This window comes from Gymnodraco acuticeps, unplaced genomic scaffold (assembly GCF_902827175.1).
Source record: "Gymnodraco acuticeps unplaced genomic scaffold, fGymAcu1.1, whole genome shotgun sequence".
Classification (NCBI taxonomy): Eukaryota; Metazoa; Chordata; class Actinopteri; order Perciformes; family Bathydraconidae; genus Gymnodraco; species Gymnodraco acuticeps.
This window is the reverse complement of record NW_022990341.1, coordinates 1679579-1700190: the sequence shown is the minus strand read 5'-3', so window position 1 is coordinate 1700190 and position 20612 is coordinate 1679579. Positions and strand designations below refer to the sequence as shown.

General features: G+C 42.2%; 1 protein-coding gene across 2 annotated transcripts; it reads left to right on the top strand.

Moving 5' to 3' along the window:
- Positions 1 to 1691: 1691 nt before the first annotated feature.
- On the top strand, positions 1692 to 19755 carry LOC117550977 (vitamin D3 hydroxylase-associated protein-like). Of its 2 annotated transcripts, none has more exons than XM_034223611.1 (16): positions 1692 to 1938; positions 2466 to 2683; positions 11507 to 11620; positions 11949 to 12089; positions 12443 to 12576; positions 13188 to 13394; positions 13474 to 13514; positions 13600 to 13724; positions 15050 to 15175; positions 15298 to 15395; positions 15601 to 15700; positions 15858 to 15901; positions 16013 to 16052; positions 16144 to 16252; positions 18561 to 18706; positions 18855 to 19755. In XM_034223611.1, the coding sequence occupies exons 2-16, from the start codon at positions 2474 to 2476 to the stop codon at positions 18975 to 18977; spliced, it is 1758 nt and encodes a 585-aa protein (XP_034079502.1). In that variant the 5' UTR covers positions 1692 to 1938; positions 2466 to 2473; the 3' UTR covers positions 18978 to 19755. The 2 variants fall into 2 exon arrangements, with proteins under 2 accessions (XP_034079502.1, XP_034079501.1); XM_034223610.1 differs by having other exon boundaries at positions 2460 to 2683.
- Positions 19756 to 20612: the final 857 nt, after the last annotated feature.

Genomic DNA, 20612 nt, shown 5'->3' with positions numbered 1-20612 from the left:
ACCCATGGATGCACAATAAGAACGGATCCATATCGTCTTACTGCCATCCCACGGAGCTGTAATAATGGATATATTGCTGTAATTCATCATCATACTACATGGGCTGTATGATTAAATCTTGTACCGTAAATGTTGTATTAAATAAAGTTAATATTACCGACATTATTAACGTCCCTGTAGCTTCGTATTGCACTAAGAAGCTTATTGCACTGTGTGTATATATATATATATATATATATATATATATATATATGTATATATATATATATATATATATATATATACGGTGCAATAACTATTTCAAGCTAAATGAAGCTCTGTTGGATATCACTAGATCCTGTTACAGCGTAATATAAGTACATGACGATTGATGTGTACGTTAGCATAATGACTAACTAGCCGCTAGCTGCTAACTGCCGCCTCGTTAATATCAAATCCATCAAAATAACAAATCATTACCATGCTGTCAAGAACGTGCGGTGCTGTTACGTGTACGCAAATTGACGTGCTTGATGTGAACGAGCATTTTGGTTAAAGTTGCGCATGCTCTATGAGTGCACATACGGTTACTTCTCAGGCATGCCGGGGCTGCTTCTCAGGTCGACTATTTTCATTTCCTCGCTCTTCGGTCCTCGGTCTCACCGGAAGTTGATTTGCCTGCGCCATCTTGAGTACCGTCCCATGGCTCTTATTTCTGCCGGAGGACCGAGGATCGAGGAGCGAGGAGCGATAATCGAGGAACCACCAGACCATCCTCAGATGAAATCCTCAGATACTCGCCCCGCCCCCTTACTGTGTATCGCTCACTGATTGGACGATGCAGTGCATGCACTGATCTCATGCTTCTTGACATGAGAGCAGAGTGAAGAAAATACATGAACCTCACGGGAGTCACTCCTCAGTTTATACCGTGTTTTGTTTCAATTCATGTTTCATTTAGTTACAAATATGTGATATATCTGAACAACAAAGTGGTCAAAAATCATTTTTATTCATTTGTTGGAAACATTTTCATGATCGCTTTTTTCGTTTTACATTTTCATTTATTGTCATTTCCATTCAGTCAGTCATTAAGTGCTATTAAAATGTTAATGTGCTACATATCCAAACAAACAAACAAACAAACAAAGTGTGCAATCCAATGAATGTTAATCTAACTGGGTTTTGATAGTTAACATATCTCTTTTTCTTCTCTCAATTATTTTATTTCTTTTGTGCACTCTAATCAATATTAATCAAACTATTGTTCGTTTATACATTTTAAGAATGGCGTTTATCTTTTTTGAGAATGAGTTCTTATTTTATTTTATTTATTGGGATCTACAACAGATGATACAAATGTTTGTGTCAGTAAATGTGTACTAACAGAGGCGGGGGTGTGTGTGGAAATAACGGGGACAGAGCTGGCTGCTGTCAGACGATCAGCTGTGCAGCGTCATCACAAACGGACGTCGCTTCACGTGACGCTCCGGAGGAAAGGACGTCCCATTGCTCTTAAAACTCATTTCCCTGCTTCTCGTGGTTTCCTTGCGTCCCTCCATGCTTCCCTGGTGGGAGGGACTAAACGCAGGGAAACGACGCAAGTGAGGGAAGCAAGGATTTCATTTAATCGACCTGAGAAGCAGCCCGGGTAATCTGTGACGTTTCGCTCTCTCAAAAGTTGAGCCATTTTATCATCATGCGCTAATGAGCAACTCTCATAGGAATGAATGAGGCCCCGCCTCCCACGCTGTATCCAGTTCTTATTATACATCCATGCAAGCACACAGCTGACGGTAAACGGGACGGTATGGACCGGGGAGGCGACGGCCGTCAAACTAATATATACCATTGTATTATCACCCTGAAGTGAAATAAGTATTTGATACTGGACAGTTTTTGTTTTATTCTTATCTAAAACATTATTATTCTTATCGGAAAATATTTCCCCAACAAGAGGTACGTGAATAATTCATATGACAGTGCTTGAATATATATATTTTCAAACAATAGAAATTGAAGGTTGTTAGTTTATAGTTTATATAATTTATAGTTTTATTGTGCAATTTATATAAAAGACTTAGATAGGTACTTTATTGATCCCAATTTGGGAACGGTTTGTTCTCAGTGTTATAACAGTAATTAACATTGATCCGTGTATCACACTTTTAGGAGTTAGGTGCTTGTATTTTAGGGATTTAGGCCTGGAAAGTCATTGAATTTGGTAAGGTTTTGAAACCCACACCCATTTGTGGCGCCCCCTTCCGTGCCTCAATGCAACAGCTCTATAGAAACCTATTATCCGGGTTCACGCCCTTGCAGTTAGTTTGTATGGATTTACAACGTTTTATTGACTCCATAGGCTAAATGATTAACACGATGAATCTTTGACATAACTCTTCTTCCGCGCCAAGTTGTTGATGTCTCCTTTAAAGCCAGCAGCTCACACCCTCAGCATCAGTGTGTTTGTTTTGTTTGAGCCTCAGTTAGCATCATGGAGGGCGTACAGCGGTATCTGGAGAATGTAGAGCCCCGGACAGCGGCTCTATTTACGTCTGCAGCCTGCATGATAGGGACCGTGGTGGTGCTGCTGCAGAAAGGCTACACTCAACGGGAGGCAAAGGCTAAGATCCAGAAGGCACATAACCGGAGGACCGACAGCCTGCAGCGGGCTGAGCATGCGGTGCTGCAGTACAACAAGTCGGTGAGATTTCAACACAGACAGTTACTAAGTGGATTTTGTAAGGATTTATTTAGCCCTGAGAGCAGGATAAACTGAAAAGAGTCAAGGGAAGCTTATAAAAGTTAACAGCATTTAATTAAACAAATTATGCGGTGATATACAATGAAATGTGCGAGTTGGTGGCTCCCCCCTGCCAGCTGTTGGTCCCGTTTGCGTTGGGTCAGCTGGAGGAAGAGGTCGATTCTTCCTGTCCATCCCGGGTTATCAACCAATTTACTCAAGTACTGTACTTAAGGTACATTCTGAGGTAGGCTACTTGTAGGCCTACTGAGTATTTCCATTTTGGACTTGGAAAATTCAGAAGTACATTACATTACATGTCACTTGTTAGACGCTTTTATCCAAAGCGACTTACATACTCAATACTGTGGGCAATCCCCACAGGAGCAATTTGGGGTGAAGAGTCTCAGGGACACAATGACATGCTGACTGCAGTGGGGTTTGAACCTTTGACCCCCTGATCCCAACACCAAGGCTCTATCCACTGCACCACACGCCTCCACAGTACAAAGTGTACATTTACTCCACTACAGTTGTTAAGTTCCTTTAGTTACTTTGCAGATTTGGATTGATGATGTTAAATATAATTAACACTTATATCAGACTTTAGTTACACCTGGAGTAAATTCACAAGCTACCCTGCAGTATACAAAGTCATTATAACTATTATATTATAAATTATAACATACTATTATAGATTAAGATATAAAATGAGCTCCGGCTTTTGAAGCTCCAAAATAGAAAAAATTAACACATTAGTGAATCAATAATGAAAATGGACATTCTTCAATACTTTTTGGTGATTCAAGTATTGAACTGAATGTTGTTACACTGGTTTTACTGAATTACAAGATGAGTACTTCTTTCACCACTTTTCACACTTTTCCCTGCAACTTAATTATAATTTTTAAGATACATTTTGTTCTTTTAATTACACTACACTTTGTTGTTTACTTAAAGGTGGGGTAGGTGCACTTAAGATATTCATTGCTATCGGGATGTTAAGAGCATTCCATGGAATATAACAAAAAGTGTATCTCGAGCCGGTTTCTCAAACTTACCTCCCCCACCTTTAATCACATTTGGATTAAGAATTCAATCTACAGTGTATCATGTGTTATTATAAATTACAATGACTAATCAATAATCACCAGATTTTATCTGCTTCCTTTCCAACTATTCAATTTAAACATGTCTGCATTGAAAATGGTCTAACAATTACTGTAGGTGTTTGGCAGAAAAGTAATTTATAACTACTTTGATCACCAACAAATATTGTCATTTTTAAAGTAAAAGTCCCCAAATTCCTATATTAGGGCTGCACAATTTTAACAAACAAACATATTTATTTTGACTGTAATTGCAGCTGCAATTTGATTCGCGACATAAGAGGGAATGATTATTTTGTATACATTATTCACATAATAACTGAAGTTACCTACTGTAACTCCAGCTTCTATTAGTATTGGCGTAGCCCTCTAAGGCTATTGGGTAATCCCCCTGCGCACCCGCGCAGCACTGAAACACTTGTAGTCCACGCCCACCCGCAAGGTGGGCCCCACCCTCGGGCTCCCTTCCGGTATAAATAGGAAGGAGGCCTGACAATCTGCTCCCACACAAAACAATTTTTCTTCAGCTATTCGTGGAGCCAGTGGGGCCCAGAACGTAGAGGGCTACGCCAATACTCATAGAAGCTGGAGTTACAGTAGGTAACTTCAGTTCTATTTCGTATATGGCTTCGCCCTCTAAGGCTATCGCTATTGGGTTAAGGGTGAAGCATGATGTAGTCTGCACCCCACTGGGTCCGCCCGGTACAAGAAGCACAGACACACCTGCTCAGATAATAACCCATGCCTATTGCGTCATGCGTAATGGCGCATCGCCGTCCCTGGAATATAGCATAACATGAATATTTTCCATGAGGGGACGAAGGCTGGGAACAATACATACCTGCCGCTGTGAAAAAGTAGAGACGAAGGTCATACTTTGCCCAGTGACAAAAAGAGGGGGAACAGTCAACAAGTCCTCCAACTTGTTGTGTAAATATTTTCCAAGGCCCATAACTTTGACCCAGTGTATCAGTTCAAACTGTCCTGACTGAGCACAGGCACCTGTAACCTTGGCTGCTGTGCTCTCAGTGTTTTGTCTCCCTGTTCCTGCCTGTTGGCGTCAGCTGATAGAGGTGTTATCATTCTATCTTGTTATGCAGCATGTTGATGATGCTCTCTGAACTAGCTAAATACATGGGTCTGGGGTAGAGTTCTTCAGAATTGACGTGGCAACTCTACCGTGAAGTCAGAACCTCTGACTCTTGGACTTGTGATGTGAATCCTCCGGCCGTTAACTCCAAATAAACCATCATGTGTTTGACATCAAAGCTACTGCTCTTCCCGTGTCTCCTTCCTGAGTCGGTGACTCCCACTGCATAGCTACACAGAAGTTTCCTCTACACAACTCATACGACCAAATATGCCGATTGTTAAAATCCTCTCTCTGTAAAATCCTAAATTGTAGGTTAGTTTGGCCATTAAAACGCTTTTTGATTAGATTTCTAGCGAGAAGTGTATATTGTACTTTTAGAATCCACGTCCAGTCGATATGTAGGATATATAGTTTGATAGATATTACGAAGATGATTTGAAGTATGCGGCAGCCTCCATGTAAAGTTATGGGTTGAAAACAGTATTTCCGGTCTCAACGTTTTCATAATAAAACCAATGATCAAATGAACATTTAATAAATAAAAAAAAGGGGCGGGTCCGCTCAGTGAAACGATAACAACGAAACATGGAGGAACAGAAGTCTGCGTTTAGTGTGTGTGTAGAGGTGTGTGTGTGTGGTTAAAACACATCAGCATGCGGTCGCTCTTAGCCTTTCTAATGATTCTGAAGGTAAACACAGTGAAGGCGGTGCGAAATGTCTTTAAAATAAAGTCCGAGTTCGACATTTTAATTAATTAATTAATTAATTACCTTTCCAACTCCTCATGCAGTTGACTGTTACAGGTCTATAGAGGTTCATGGTACAATGCATAAGCTTCAAATCGAGAGGCTGAAACTGTATTTTCCTTTACCGTTCTGTTTTAATTTCACCATAAAGTTAATAGTCATATTATGTTTGATATTATTATGTTTTATTAACTACACCACTGGTTTTTTAACCCGCGCCGCCTAGTGGTTAAAGCACGTTATTGAATTTTGTTGTTGAATACGTTTTATTTGATGAAAACATTTAAATATTAAGAGTAGCCTACATACAAAATTGAAAATTTCAAGAAGATACTGTAGTGATCTCTACAATAAAACAGTTTAGTGCAGGACGTCCAAAGATATTAACAGGAGGATGTACAAAACAGACCAACTAGGCTTTATTTAAACATTAAAGATTACTTTAAGATAAGGTCTTCTTTTGAATAAGAAAAAAACGTTGGGGTTATCCACAGATAAATATGAAGTCTGACAAAGTACTTAACGTCCAATATATTCCATAGTTTATTTTGGCACTTGACAATCACCTTCCCTGAATTTGAGTCAGGTGTAACTAAAGTCTGATTTAAGGGTTGTTTATATTTCACATCATTAATCAGAATCTGCAAAGTAACTAAAATAAATGTAGTAGAGTAAAAATACCAGGTTAACCTCTGAATTGTAGTGGAGTAGAACAAAGTAGTATGCTGCTGTTACAAAAACATTTCCCAACTTGGGATCAATAAAGTATATCTTATCTTATCTTAAGATGATCGATGGCTACTGCCATATTTGCAAAATTTGCCTCTGAACCTTGACAAGTGCATGTTTCAGGCTTATCAATGAACAACAGGAGGGGTCACAGACATAAGACCAGCTGTTAAATAAAGCTCTTCTGACCTTAGGTGTCATGTGGGTATATTATTTCACCCATTTATTAATTATATGTTTTACATTTGATAACACCACTGTGTTTCGTATCCCCTAAACCTCCAGGGTGTACACAGTTTAATACTGGCAACTTCTAATTGTGGGAAATACGAAAACGTCTTATAAAGAGACGTGCCATATAATGTTGCTAAACACTCAATAGCCAGCATGTGTAGTTCTGGGGGGGGGGGGGACCCGTCCAATTCCAGTTTTGGAAAGTCTGCCGTGGTTCCATTCCATTTCAAAGAGCTGTTGACGCTCAGCGTAACCTTGTCGCACTGCCACTCCAACATCCAATCACAGGGCTTGATGACTAATCACGGGGTTTGTAAAGCAAGGCGGATGTTGTAGTCCCAAACGATAGCTGGGGATTCTGGGTAGTGTAGTGTCTTCGGAAACTGTAGTGTCTAAACTCCTAAAAAACTATTTGTTTCTCTGAATCGAAGGTTAAAAACACAAAAGCATTGTACACCATTTAAACCAATCAATATTGTGTATATAACAAGGATAAACTGATGTTTTTTAGTGGATGAGTAATGCAGATATCACTGTGTAATCATTTGACAGTGAGGGGAATATATCCGGTTTTATTTTGAAAACTTCGAGACCGGAAAAACTGTTTTCACCCACGCTAACTTTACATGGAAGCTGCCGCATATACACGTTATCCTGGCGAGACCTCAAATCATCTTCGTAATATCTATCAAACTGTAGATCCTACACATCCACTGGACGTGGATTCTAAAAGTACAATATACACTTCTCTCTAGAAATCTGGTGAATGGAGGTGTGTGCAGTGCTGTCCACACGAGGCGTTATAACGGCGCTCATGGGTTTATTATGACCGTGTGTAGGAGGCGTAACTCGGACAGAGGAATGCCGCGAGCTCTGCAGGTTATTAACAGAGGTTAAAACCGGCAGGCTTCTGCAGCGAGCCCTGCTGTCTACTTAATCAACAGGTTAGTGGCAGCTGGCTTAATTACCGGCTCTGCTTCCTCTGAGGCTCTCGCGGAGCAGACCAGGAGCGGGGGAGCCTCACTCCCCTTTGACTCGCCGCCGGGAGACCCTGTCTCTGGGGTGGCGGGGAGCGGAGACGTGGGACGGAGCCCCTGCAGCCGCCGAAGGGCGAGCCTGACGCCGAGGCGGTTGCTGTGGGCGTTTCGCCGCTTGCGGCCTCCTGTGGACGCCGCGGCTGCTGCGGGCGTCTACGCCGCTGTGGGTGCTCAGCAGGCTGGAGCCAGCTGACATGCTGGCGAATGCCGTCCGCCTGTTCCGCGGCCATCTTCATGGACTCCACCATGGCGTGGAACTGGGGTCCGAACAGCCCGTCCGGGCTGATTGGAGCGTCCAGTAGCACTTTTCTGGCCGTCTCCGTAACAGACGCCTGCTGCAGCCAGAGGTGGCGCTGGATCTGTGTCACCCACGCGGAAATCCTTGCCTGGGAGACAGCGAAGGACGCGCACAGAGTGAGCGCCGTGCTGGCCGCCTTGCTGATTTCCTCTGCCTCGGTGGTGGACCGCTCTTCCAGCGTCACCACCGAGTTGGAGAGCAGCGCAATGTTATTCTCCGCCGCCTGAAAGGCACACTGGTGCACCCGGTCGGCCTGGCGGGTGACAGACTGGTCTCTGGGGGAGCTCAACGTAGGGCGCCGTCCGGTGATTATGTTGGCCTGTCTTACCCCAAAAAACGCCGTCAGACCCGGCTCCAGAGAAGGGGTGGCTAGGAAACCAGCATCTGTGAACCCCTCCACCTTGGTGAGGGGAACAAATGTGGCCACTGTAGCCTTCAAGGTCCTCGGTTTTGCCTCCGCCCCCTCCTGGAACCTCCTGATGGCCGAGAAGCGTGGCCATATCGGGTCACTCCTGACCGTCTGCAACCGCGAAAAAACTCTGGTCATGTCGTCCGGAGCACACCTCTCCTGAGCTAGGGGAACGGGGAGATCTCTGCTGGCGGCCGCCCTGCGTATGATCTCCGGCAGTTCCCCTAGGATGCCACCTATCGCCGGTAGCGCTGTGGTGACGGAGAGGGGGAAAGAATGTTCGGCCGCCAAGCTGGCATCCTGCTCCGACTCTGTCTCCCCCGTCCGGTGGAGAGGAGGGAGGGGAGAACCGAACGGTGAACCGTGGAGGGAGGCGGGGTAGGAGTTGTCGGACTCTTGCCCGGCACTCGGCCCCAGGGACACGAGGCCCCCGTCCGCAGGCTCGTAAGCCTGGACGGGACAATCGTCCTCCTCGGCCGCAGCAGCAAGAGCGTCCGCTCTCCGCTTCCTGTCACCCGAGGGGAGACGGGCACAGTCTGTGCATGCTACCTGCTGGTTTAGAGCCGCGTACGCGTGCTCTGACCCCAGGCAGGATTCGCATACTGTGTGTTGGTCATAACTCATTATGAACCCAGAGCCACATGAGGGACAATCTCTCACAATTGTTACTCATGTTTACTCTGCAATTGAAGTGTTTCTTGTGCTTCAGTAACGGTGTGCTGAAGAAAAGAGGGAGCAGATTGTCGGGCCTCCTTCCTATTTATACCGGAAGGGAGCCCGAGGGTGGGGCCCACCTTGCGGGTGGGCGTGGACTACAAGTGTTTCAGTAACCTTAGAGGGCGAAGCCATATACGAAATAGAAGTCAGTGTTACAAGCTGGCTCTGCTTGTAACAAAAAGGACAACAGTTCCACACAGGAGTTGCCAAAAACAATCATTTATGTATCCCAACGCGGTGGTTACAACCAACAATAAAACACAGAGGAGCGGTGGCCTGGTGCACCGAGCAGGGCAGCCGAGAGAGAGCGAGAGCCTGTTCTGCAGCCCTCTTAAATAGTGGAACCAGGTGCCACAGGTGGGTCTCATCACTGCTGATTACAAGGAAAACCCAGGTTACAACAGCACCACATGGTGGACAACCACAGGGTTTTCACCCCCCTCCCCCATACAAAAAGGGTCCCCAAGACACTGATAGATCAAATTATTAATAGAGCTTATACTTACATAGACTAAATTAAACATAGCTTACCCGGGTGTAAATGTTACCTTATTTTACCACTGCCTAATTTCCATATTCACCAACTCAGCAACTTGTTACATTTTCGGGAACCTTTGAGATGTCGGATGTCTAAATGGAAAGGCTGTAGAAACAGGGACCATCTCATTAACCGCTGGTTTGGGTTTGGTGATTTCCTTGGCGGGGTTAGTCCTGTCTCATTCTGACACACAATCACTCGCACACATACAAGGTATAAGGAGGTTTAATATGTAAGAGTGTGTATGAGTTTGGAAATGAGGGAGTGAGAGAGAAAGAGAGGGAGAGAGAGAAAGAAAGATATGAGGCGAAAACTGCGACTTGCTTTAAACCAAATCTACTGTATATTGTTGTCTCTTTACACACTGTACATCCAGACACACACACAGACAAACACACACATTTCTCAGCTGATACCACTCTTCCACATCCATACCAACACACCTACATCATATTAGTTGCATACATGTATTCCAATGGCTGGCAGGGCCCCATTATATTGAAATTGAACTATTTTCCTCCAATATAAAACCCTGACATTATAAAATGCATGATTATATACCGGTATGGCGGAGAGATCAAAATATGTGGTTATAATGGGAGTGGATGGGACATTTTTGTCCGTGAGTGGCTAATGTGTGAGTTTTTTGTTTAATCTGATTCTGTGCAAAAACTAATAATCCACCAAAATCAATGTTGTTGCTAATCTTTGACATATCCAAGACTGAAAAAAAAAAAGAGCCAGTCCCCAGATATGTATGTTATGGAAAATAACTAATTTTCTCTGTTTTCACCATGAAAAACAACAGCGGTTTCATGTATTCAAAATGGCATTTAAAGGGTTAAAATCCTGAAAATGATTACATTCTTGGTATTTTTGATTAGGGCGGAAGTTGCTTTAAAGATTCAACCCGAAAAAGTTGTGGAAAAAAAATTCCAAAAATAGATCGAGAAAATAGCCTTGTTAGAAAAGACCAGGCCATTTGCACCAACACAACCAAAGTTATTGCAAAATGAAAAGTGAAAAATTACCCATATGGACAAAAACGTCCACAGTGATACCGGAGGGTTAAAAGGATTTTATTTATTTTTTTAACTCTGGAATACCTCTCCCCTAGCTAACTGCCTACCCAATACTAACTATCTTGTCTCACCCTAGTCTTCATGCATGCCACGACAGGTGTTTTAAACACTTACCCAATGACCCGGTAAAGCCCCAGTGAAGCTGTTACTCACCAAGACAGCCACGGACGTGTACCCATGACAAAAATGTTGAATCATGTTTATGCACAAAAATAACAAACCAACAAGCTCCCCTAAAGGAGATGTTGCTTATGCCTATCAGGAAAGGTAATTCCAAAGCTACTCCTTAATGCCCTACACCAGGAACAAACTGTCTACACAATCAAGGCAAACAAATCAAGTAAACAAATATCACCTGGTTCTTGGCTCAGACGAACCCCCATATGTTACAAGCTGGCTCTGCTTGTAACAAAAGGACAACGGTTCCACACAGGAGTTGCCCAAAACAATCATTTATTTATCCAAATGCAGTGGCCTGGTGCACCGAGCAGGGCAGCCGAGAGAGAGCCTGTTCTGCAGCCCTCTTAAATAGTGGAACCAGGTGCCACAGGTGGGTCTCTCTTACAACAGCACTACATGGTGGACAACCACAGGGTTGTCACAGTCAGATATACATAAAAAATGATTATGGTGTGATTTTTTTCTTTTTAAATATTACATCCATGAAGAGCTTTTACATACTTATAAAAACTTAGATAAAAAGTAAGTATAATTATTGCCTAGTGTCCGAATTCACTTTCCACACATATGTTTCTACTGAATGCCTACCGTGTGTTTGTGTGTGCCCTCTAGCATCCAGAGACCGACTCCGCTCTCATCCTGACGCTGTCTCTCTCTGAGCTGACAAAGAAACTGCAGGAAGGCTCGCTCAACCCTGAGGAGGTGTTTTACTCTTACATGGAAAAGGTGAAAAAACATAACACAAGTCATACCGAAGAAAAAACACCTTTATTTTTTTCAAAATGCCTCGTAGATCTTAGTGTTACTCTTTAAGGTTTTCATCCCAAAACTGATATTTAAAACTTATCAGCAGACTTGTGTCTAATTAAAATAAATGCAATACATATATATGTTCAAGGCTTGTTGCTTAAATCGTCTATATGCACTGTTACAAAGTAAATATTGATGTACTTGCTTGCACATTTCTATATGACTTTCATGGTCTATAAAACCAAGCTTTTGGAGGAATGTGTTTGAAAAGGACCGGTCTGTGCTGTGTTTCCTCTTCCCACAGACTCTGGATTTGAATAAAGATCTGAACTGCTGCACTGGGATCCTGTTGGAGAGTTTCGATCAGATGAAAACTCTTGACTCTAACAGGAAAGGTCTCTTGTATGGAGTCCCAGTTAGCATCAAAGAAAACTATGGATACAAGGTATTCTGTAGTTGTGTATTACACTCGTCTTTCAAATGCTTTATTTTCATAAGCATAATAGCTACAGTGTAGTTTGGGCGATGAAAATCTTTCGTCTCAGGCTCTTCCAACAATGCAAAATTGTTTTGGAAACAGTGATCCAGGATTAAATTAAGGTTAGTTGATCAGTGATGAAGTGCAGGTTAGGTAACCATGCTCTTTGGATTTAGAATTGAATGATGCTATCTGTACTCGCATGTTCTGCAAATGATTATACATTCAACCCCTATCATGGCAATCATTGATAAAGCTTAGTTTGATGAGTTGATGCTCTCTTCTAACCATTCTCTTTTGTCTTTGTTTTACATCACAAGAATTCCGAATCTTCTTGTGGTGTTGTCATTAATCTGGACCACCCTGCCAAGAAAGACAGCGTTCTTGTTGAAGTTCTGAAGAAACAAGGGGCTATTCCTTTTGTGAAAACAAACATACCCCAAGCCCTACTAAAGTAAACATGCTTCTTGCCCGTGCTTATGTTCTCGTGTGTGATTTCTTTAAAGAGGCCCTTTTATGTTCATATTTGTTCCTCGACTGTGACATGTTTCCATGCTTTAATGAAGCACCTCTTTTCACCCTCTGTCTGAAACCAGAGCCCAGTCTGCTCTGATTGGTTAGCTAACGTAGTGATGTCACTATGTTACAGAAGTAAACAAAGGAGTCCAATGGAGGCGTTTCAGGCTGGGGGGGGGAGTGTGTGGGAGAGAAACTCTCCAGAGGGAACTGTTGAATTGTAGCCTTTGCAGACCATTATGCATAACAACCTACAGTATATAACACACTCCAGGAAAGGGGAAATCCCCAAAAGCCTAATATGGCCCCTTTAATTCCATGAACCTGCCAGGGACTGCAGAGGAAAATGTGCCTCTTTGGCTAAATCTGGCACATTTACAGGATTACAGGAAGTGCTCATGTTTATTAATGTGCATTGTCCTTTCGTGAATAAATAAATAAAAATATAATTTCTTAATAAAGGTATAAAGAGTGAACTGTGGTACAGGTGTGCTCTCATGTAATTATGTTTTGATGCTTATGTGTTTTTATTTTTGACCTAATATCTAGTTATGAATGCAGTAACCCTATCTTTGGGCAGACCTTGAACCCGCACAACCCCCTGAAGACCAGCGGAGGATCCTCCGGCGGGGAGGGGGCTCTCATCGGGGGAGGGGGCTCCCTGCTGGGGATGGGCAGTGATATAGGGGGTAGCATCCGTTTACCCGCCTCCTTCTGTGGGATCTGTGGCTTCAAGCCAACTCCAGGTCGACTCAGGTGAGTGTCTCTGCTTCAGTAGGTTTTGGATAATCATTCATTACATTAATATGTTTTCTTTGTTTTGTGTCTTATTCAGTACACAGGGTTTGAGCTCCATTTATCGAGGGCAAAAATCAAGTAAGTTGTATCATCATTGCCTATATACTACATGTGTTGTCTGAAAATCATTGGTTACTGTTTCCTATGTTTCTCATTACATTAGTGCCGTCTTGTGCTGGACCCATGGCGAGGGATGTGGACAGTCTGGCTCTGTGTATGCAGGCGCTGCTGTGTGACCACATGTTCTCTTTGGACCCCACTGTCCCACCCGTGCCTTTTAATGTGCAGGTTTGTCCACCTCAAAATAGGTTTATGTAACAGACTACTTCTTGGCTGGGACCCTTAACCTGGACAGACATGTTGTTTGCTGCTGCTATGGATTTGCTCATCTTTTCAGTGAGGGGGCACAGTATGCTTTGTGACAGTTACAATGTCAAATCAATCAGTCAAATACCCAATATCACAAATTACACATTTGGCTAAGGGGGCTTCACAGTGTGTACAATGACACACGATGTCCTTAGACCCTCACTATGAATTGCAATTAATGTGGGGGAAACTTGGGGAGAGCAATAGAGGAGGATCACTCTCCCAGGGCAATAGATAGTGGGTGTTTCTCAATGCGAGTAAAGCTGCTCCAGAGCCACTATTTCAAGCATACTACGTCATCGAGTGCCGCCGAAGTACTGTTCCAATCTCCAGCATACTTGGAATTCTACTGAGCCCGGCGTGCTTCATTTGGAGAAATTTCGAGGCTGCACATGTGTAGACTCCACAGTCTTAAAATCCCCACAATGCTTTGCGCACGGACCAGGCAGGGCCTCTCATATGAAGCACACCTGCACACTTGCTCGCCTGTTCCATTCCTTGTTTTCCGAGGCTAGGAAGTATTCTTGCCTCGCTTCTGAAGCAAGACGCCCGGAAGACATGTGCTACCAAGCAAGCGTACTCGAGATTGAGAAACACCCAGTGTGTGTCTAGATAAAACAAGATAATTTGTAACACTCATGCTTCTATTGGCCAGTGCTCCAACACATTTCACATAATAGGCTAAGGGGCGGGACATCTCTAAGCGGTTGACCAATCACAACAGAGCCGGCCAGCTAACCAATCAGAGCAGACTGTGCTGCAGCACAGGCAGTATGAAAAAATAAAGAGCTTTGTGAGCATTAAAGCATGGAAATAAGTCACAGTAGGGGCACAAAATACAGATATGAATCTGAAAATAAGCATATGTAGCCTACTCTACACTGTAGCTGTATAAATTACATTAAAATCTTTAAACCGTTGAAACTTTTTGAATCAAACTGTTCACCTTTTCCTTTACCTAGAAACTACTTTAGGCTACTTAAGTAAAGCTTTTAAATAAAGAAAAAACTTACTTAAAGAAAATGCTTCCTAAAAATATATATTAGTGACATTTCATTTTTTTAAATATACATTTTTTAGAATTTTTATAACAGTGGATACCAAAAGTTTTTACAACAAACAAAAGTAATACCTACACATAATGAAAGAGAAGAAGAGGAGAGAAAGAAGCATGTTGTGTTTGTATTGTTTCCACTCGGATGTCCCCCTATCGATTTGACAGAATGAAAACCTTTTGTCCTCAGATTTACCAGAGCTCCAAACGTCTCCGGATCGGTTACCAAGAAAGCGACGGCTACACACAACCGTCTCCAAGCATGGCCCGCAGCGTCAGAGAGGTCAAAGCTCTGTTAGAGGCAGCAGGGCACACGGTAAGACTTCTCCACTCAGACACACGGACACTGTATGATCTACTGCCACATAACATATGTGATGTGAGCCCTATGTTATTAATGCTGTTACCTTTTCCCCTGTCTGTCATTCGTGCCTGTAGTTGGTGCCCTACCGTCATCTGAATCTGGAATACGTTCTAGCTGAACTGGTTGTAAAAGGTATTCTGGCAGACGGAGCCACCACTCTGCTCCAAAAACTGTGAGTTAGAATCACCTTGCAGATGGAAATTAGCTATAAAATATAATCTGGCATAATTCATATCTTTTCTTTTCTGAAATTAATTTGTATGCATGGTCCTTGTTGAAATAACTTAACCTGTCTAACTATACCAATGAGCCAAGTTACAATCCCTATGAAACCGATAATGTTGTGTGCTAATGAACGCTTATATTTTCTGTTTCAGAGAGGGCAGCCCTGTGGACCCTTCTCTCAGAGCACAGATTGTACCGTACACTCTTCCTATATGGTTGAAGAAAACCCTCTCATTTCTGCTCAAGCCCTTTGTGAGTTCTCACCCTCTGACAAACATGCATACAGGCTAACATTATATCCTCAAGGTTGTTGAGTATAAAATTGGTTTAAATATTTATTTGGTAGATATTTCCTTAAACAGTTATTTTTTTATTTGAACGGTTTTTATGTCTTGCTTTTGTTTTTCAGTCTACTCGGGCTTCCGTTGTTCTAGGAGGTCTCTGTGGAGTTGGGTGAGAAATTAACTTAGTTCGTCATCGGTTTGCACTTATGGTTTTGTTACATTGCATGTGATGGGCAAAATGCAAAAAACAAACAGATTGTTTTGTCTGCCTTGTTTTTAGATCCATTCAAGATCTGTGGAAGCAGCATGCTGCAGTTGAGGTACTGTTAGTTGTCGGCTAATAACGCTTTTGCATCTAGGAATGCAGAACATTGAGTTCTCATTGTTTTTGCTCAATTGTGTTCTCATTAGGACTACATTCAGGAAACGATAGCAGAGTGGAGGAAATGCAACATAGACGCTCTGCTGTGCCCTGTGACCGGACCGGCCTACAACCACCTCTTCTGCGGCAAGCTCACCAGTACGGCACTCAAACTACTTCTATACTTAAAGGGGACCTATCATGCAAAATGCCCTTTGTGATGTCTTTTATACATAAATATGTGTCCCCGGTGCGTCGGGGAACTCACGCAGCGTCAGTACCCAAATCTCTAAAAACGGGGCTACAACGGAGCTGATCCAGATTTGCGTTCCAATAGTCCATTTAGCTTAGGAACCTTCCTAACCAAGTGAAATGACCCGGAAGTCCCTCAGTGGCAGCCATGTTAAGTGCCGTTCCAATTCTCTAAATGAAAGGAAAGGAGGTTTCAAACTTCCTTTATAACCTCCTTTAGCTTAGGAACCACTGGACCTCCCTTGACGAAAGGAGAGGAGAAAATGCTGCCCCACAATGCATTGCAGCCGCAGCATTTGCCGCCACTCAACAGTCGGCCGTTCACGGAAACAACCGATTATGACCGAGAAATTATATCATGAAAGTTACGGTGCTTATTAAGCATTTTAAAATGTATGTGGTAAGTTGCCAAAGTGCTTTGTTCTGAACGTTCATCAGTATTATAATCAAAAAGAGAAATATGAACGTTAGTTTTTACTGAAATGATCAAATAAAGTCAACATTTCACAGTGTTTACTGAGCTGTGTGGGGTTTGTTCAACTTTTAAAAGATGTTTGAATGGTGATATACACAGTGATAGATGTTAAGGACTAACGTTTATAATAAATACATTTGTATTTATTTTAAGATCTTTTCATAGTTCATACAATCATACGTATTGGGATCATTTGTATTAATGTGGACCGGAGGGAGAGGGTGACGAGCATAAGTTTCATTTCATTTTTTATTTCAATTCCAACTTTGGTCATGAAGAATATGTTTCTCTGTTGTCCACGTTCATAAAGCAAAGTAACAGAATCAGAGCACGGTGCAGAGTCTCTAGATGAGTTTACAGTAGTCCCTCGTTCTTATTAAACATCCATGTTGTAGTCCGCTGTATAGAAAACTGTAGTTTCCATGGTTTCCCCACAGCAGCAGACGCACAAAATGACGTCCGCTGGCGCATCATAAACACGTCGGATTCTCTAAAGTACCGCAGTCTCTTCTCCTAAGTCCTTTTGAATTCTCCTATCCACTATCCCTTAACCCCGTGACGTTTCACTCAGAGGTCAAGGAATAGATGATAGGGTTAGAATTTAGGAGCTGATTTTTGGATTATTGGAACGCAACCCAGATTTCCATCCGCTGTGACGTCGGCGGACCCACAGAAATTTGCTTTCAGAAATAATGCCTGACGTGTTTTGGACGTAATCTCGTCTGTGTTTACATTAGCTAGCCTCGTTAACACTCAGAGCTAACATGTACTGTAGAGCACGTGTTTAAAAAGCAGGAAATAAAAAAAGGAACTTACCTTGTGATAAACCCGCAAGAGAAAAGGCATTTGAGCTCCATACTGTTTCAGAAATAATCCTTGACGTGGTTTAAACAGGATGGCGTTTTATCACAACCGAATTTAACTTTATCTCTGGTAGAATTCTGATCTGTGATTAGCTCCGCCTCCTCGTCTTTTCTTTTTTTCAAGCTAAGGACCCAAAATCTGCGTTTCTCTAACAGGGCTGCAAAAGAGGGATTTGAGCAGTATGAGGCATGGCTACAATGGGTGATCTGTTTGATATTTTGAAAAAAAAAACTTCCAGACATGTTTTATATAGATATGGCCCTACAATATATTTTTCAAAAATAGCATGATAGGTCCACTTTAAGTTCAATAAAACTTAACTTAATAAAACACTTAAAAAAATCAAAGGAGAAACTCCCTCGGGAGGGAACTTTGAAAAAACAATAGTACACAGTACAGGAAAGGGATAATCCTGTAAAGCATAATAGGGCCTCTTTAAATCTTGTTACCTTGCTCGGATAATTGATTTGTGGCATAATGATTTTGCCTGAAATGGTATTGCCAAATCTCTACCGGTGGACATATTTGAACCCAGTAAATATATGTAAATATATATACATATACAGGATGGTTTAATGTCCTAGACAAAAAGGAGAAATATTATCTGTGTTAATTATTGAACTTTAAAACACTTCATAGGAAGGCTATATAAATAAAGGCTTACATGGTGTAATAGTATCCGTCCATTCATTCAAAGGTTTTTCCTCATATTTGTATCAATGATATTCAGTTTTGGCTGATACTTGATAGTAGAGAGGGCAATGCTGTTGTATTAGCAAAAGAGCTATCTCCCTGCAACAACAACAACAACAACAACAATAATATTACTCCTCTTCTTCTGTAACCTGGTGAATAACCTATTATCTGTCCTTCCAGGCGCTGTGTCTTACACGCTGATTTTCAATCTCCTACAATTTCCTGCCGGAGTTGTTCCTGTTTCCACTGTGACGGCAGAGGATGAGGAGGAACTGAAGCACTATAAAGGCGTTTATCAGGATCAGTGGGACAAGCTCTTCAAACAGGTAAGACACTCTGATGTGACTTACACAACAGTTGTTCCATACAGCACTTCAAAAACCTTCAGTGTGAAGCCGTAGTTCTGCAGTTGGTCAGTAGATGGAGGCAGGAGACTTTAGTGGTTCTCTGACTGGATGTTGTGTTTGTGTTCAGGCTGTGTGTGGAGGCGAGGGTCTGCCCGTGGGGGTGCAGTGCGTCACTCTGCCGTGGCAGGACGAGCTGTGCCTGCGCCTCATGAAGGAGGTGGAGCAGCTGGTCAAACAGAGCAAAGCGTAAAGGAGGACACAGAAGAAGTATGAGGAAAAACACAATCAATGTTTGGGAGAAGGAAGTGCTTTAATATTAGGAGTTTCACTGTTCTGCTATATAAGGATTAACTCAGGCATTTTCTGCTCATTGGCTTTTTTAGATCCATAATTAAGATTTGATAAATGTTAAAGGGAATATTCATGTTTACTGATTTGAAAACGGTACACCTTCTTTGTTTATCTGTTCGTTAACATTGTTTTAATTTGTCTTGCACTACTAAAACATGAACTTAGCTTTTACTGCTTTTAAATGTGGGTTTTCTCCAGAAGTTTTTCCTTGTACGATGTGAGGGTCTAAGGACAGAGGGTGTCGTATTGTCATACTGATATTCTGTACAAACTGTGAAGTCCACTGAGACAAATGTAACATTTGTGATATTGGGCTATAAACATTGATTGATTGAAATGAACAGTGTTACTGACATTGACAGGCTTGATTATAGGGTGTTTCGGCAAAATTCAGCATCCTGAACATTGAACATGAAACAGTGTTTTTTCAGTTGGCATAATGTTTAACATAATATCGCATGAGAATGAAATACATGCTGGAAAATAAATTGACCTCACAACAGCGTTATGCAAACAGTGCATAGCAACCACACACACAACGTTTTGTGAGTTAGGGTTTATAATGAATAATGTTGGCACCTAATTCATACAGTATGTGTCTTTTTTACAAGAACTGACAGATTTCTGTGATGTGATGACAAAAAATACAATAAAATGACTGATTTATCACAAGTAAACCATTGCTATTATTGGTTCCAAAAATAGAAATGTTGAAATGTGGTTTAGGCGGTGGTGGCGAAGTCGATAGGGAGTTGGCTTGGCAACTGGGAGTTCAAGTCACCAGTTCAAGTCCCGGCAAGACCAAGTGCTACCGAGGTGTCCCTGAGCAAGGCACCGTTCCCTACTATGCTCCCCGGGCAGATGGGGCTAATAGCCATGGAGCCCATCTAGGAGAAGGACACTGAACTAAAAACCAGGACTGAGAGGAGTTGCGCCCCCAGTCCTTAATCAGCATAGTAAAGCCAACCATGAAGAACAAAGTCATCCCAAAAATCCTATACGGAGAACCGGGATGACGTAGCGACGATGGAGGGCTCGTCTGAGGACGACCTAGAGAGAGAGGTTGGTACCAGATATCGATAATGCACTCTGTACAGGTAAGAAATAATCCTGCGTTCCTTCCTCTGCTCACCTGTAACATCACATGTAATGGTTTCTTTTGGTGTACCAGTTATAAGTTGATATTTATAGTATTTAAATCCTGCACAGTTAACATGTGTTGATAAGGAGTGTTTAACAAAAGGAGCTTATAGAGTGCTCTGTCCTTCTTCTTCCTCTCTTCCTCTCCATCACTGTGCCAGAGAGTGTGAGTGATTGTTGTCCATGCTTTTACAGGAAACAGAAAAGAGATAAAGGCAAGGCAAGGCAAGGCAAGGCAAGGCAAGGCAAGTTTATTTATATAGCACTTTTCAACACAAGGCAATTCAAAGTGCTTTACAAAAAATGAAAGAGATTAAGAAAATGGCATTTAAAATCAGTCATTAAAAAGAAAAGCTAATAAAATAAACATTACAAGAAAAAATACATGGATAAA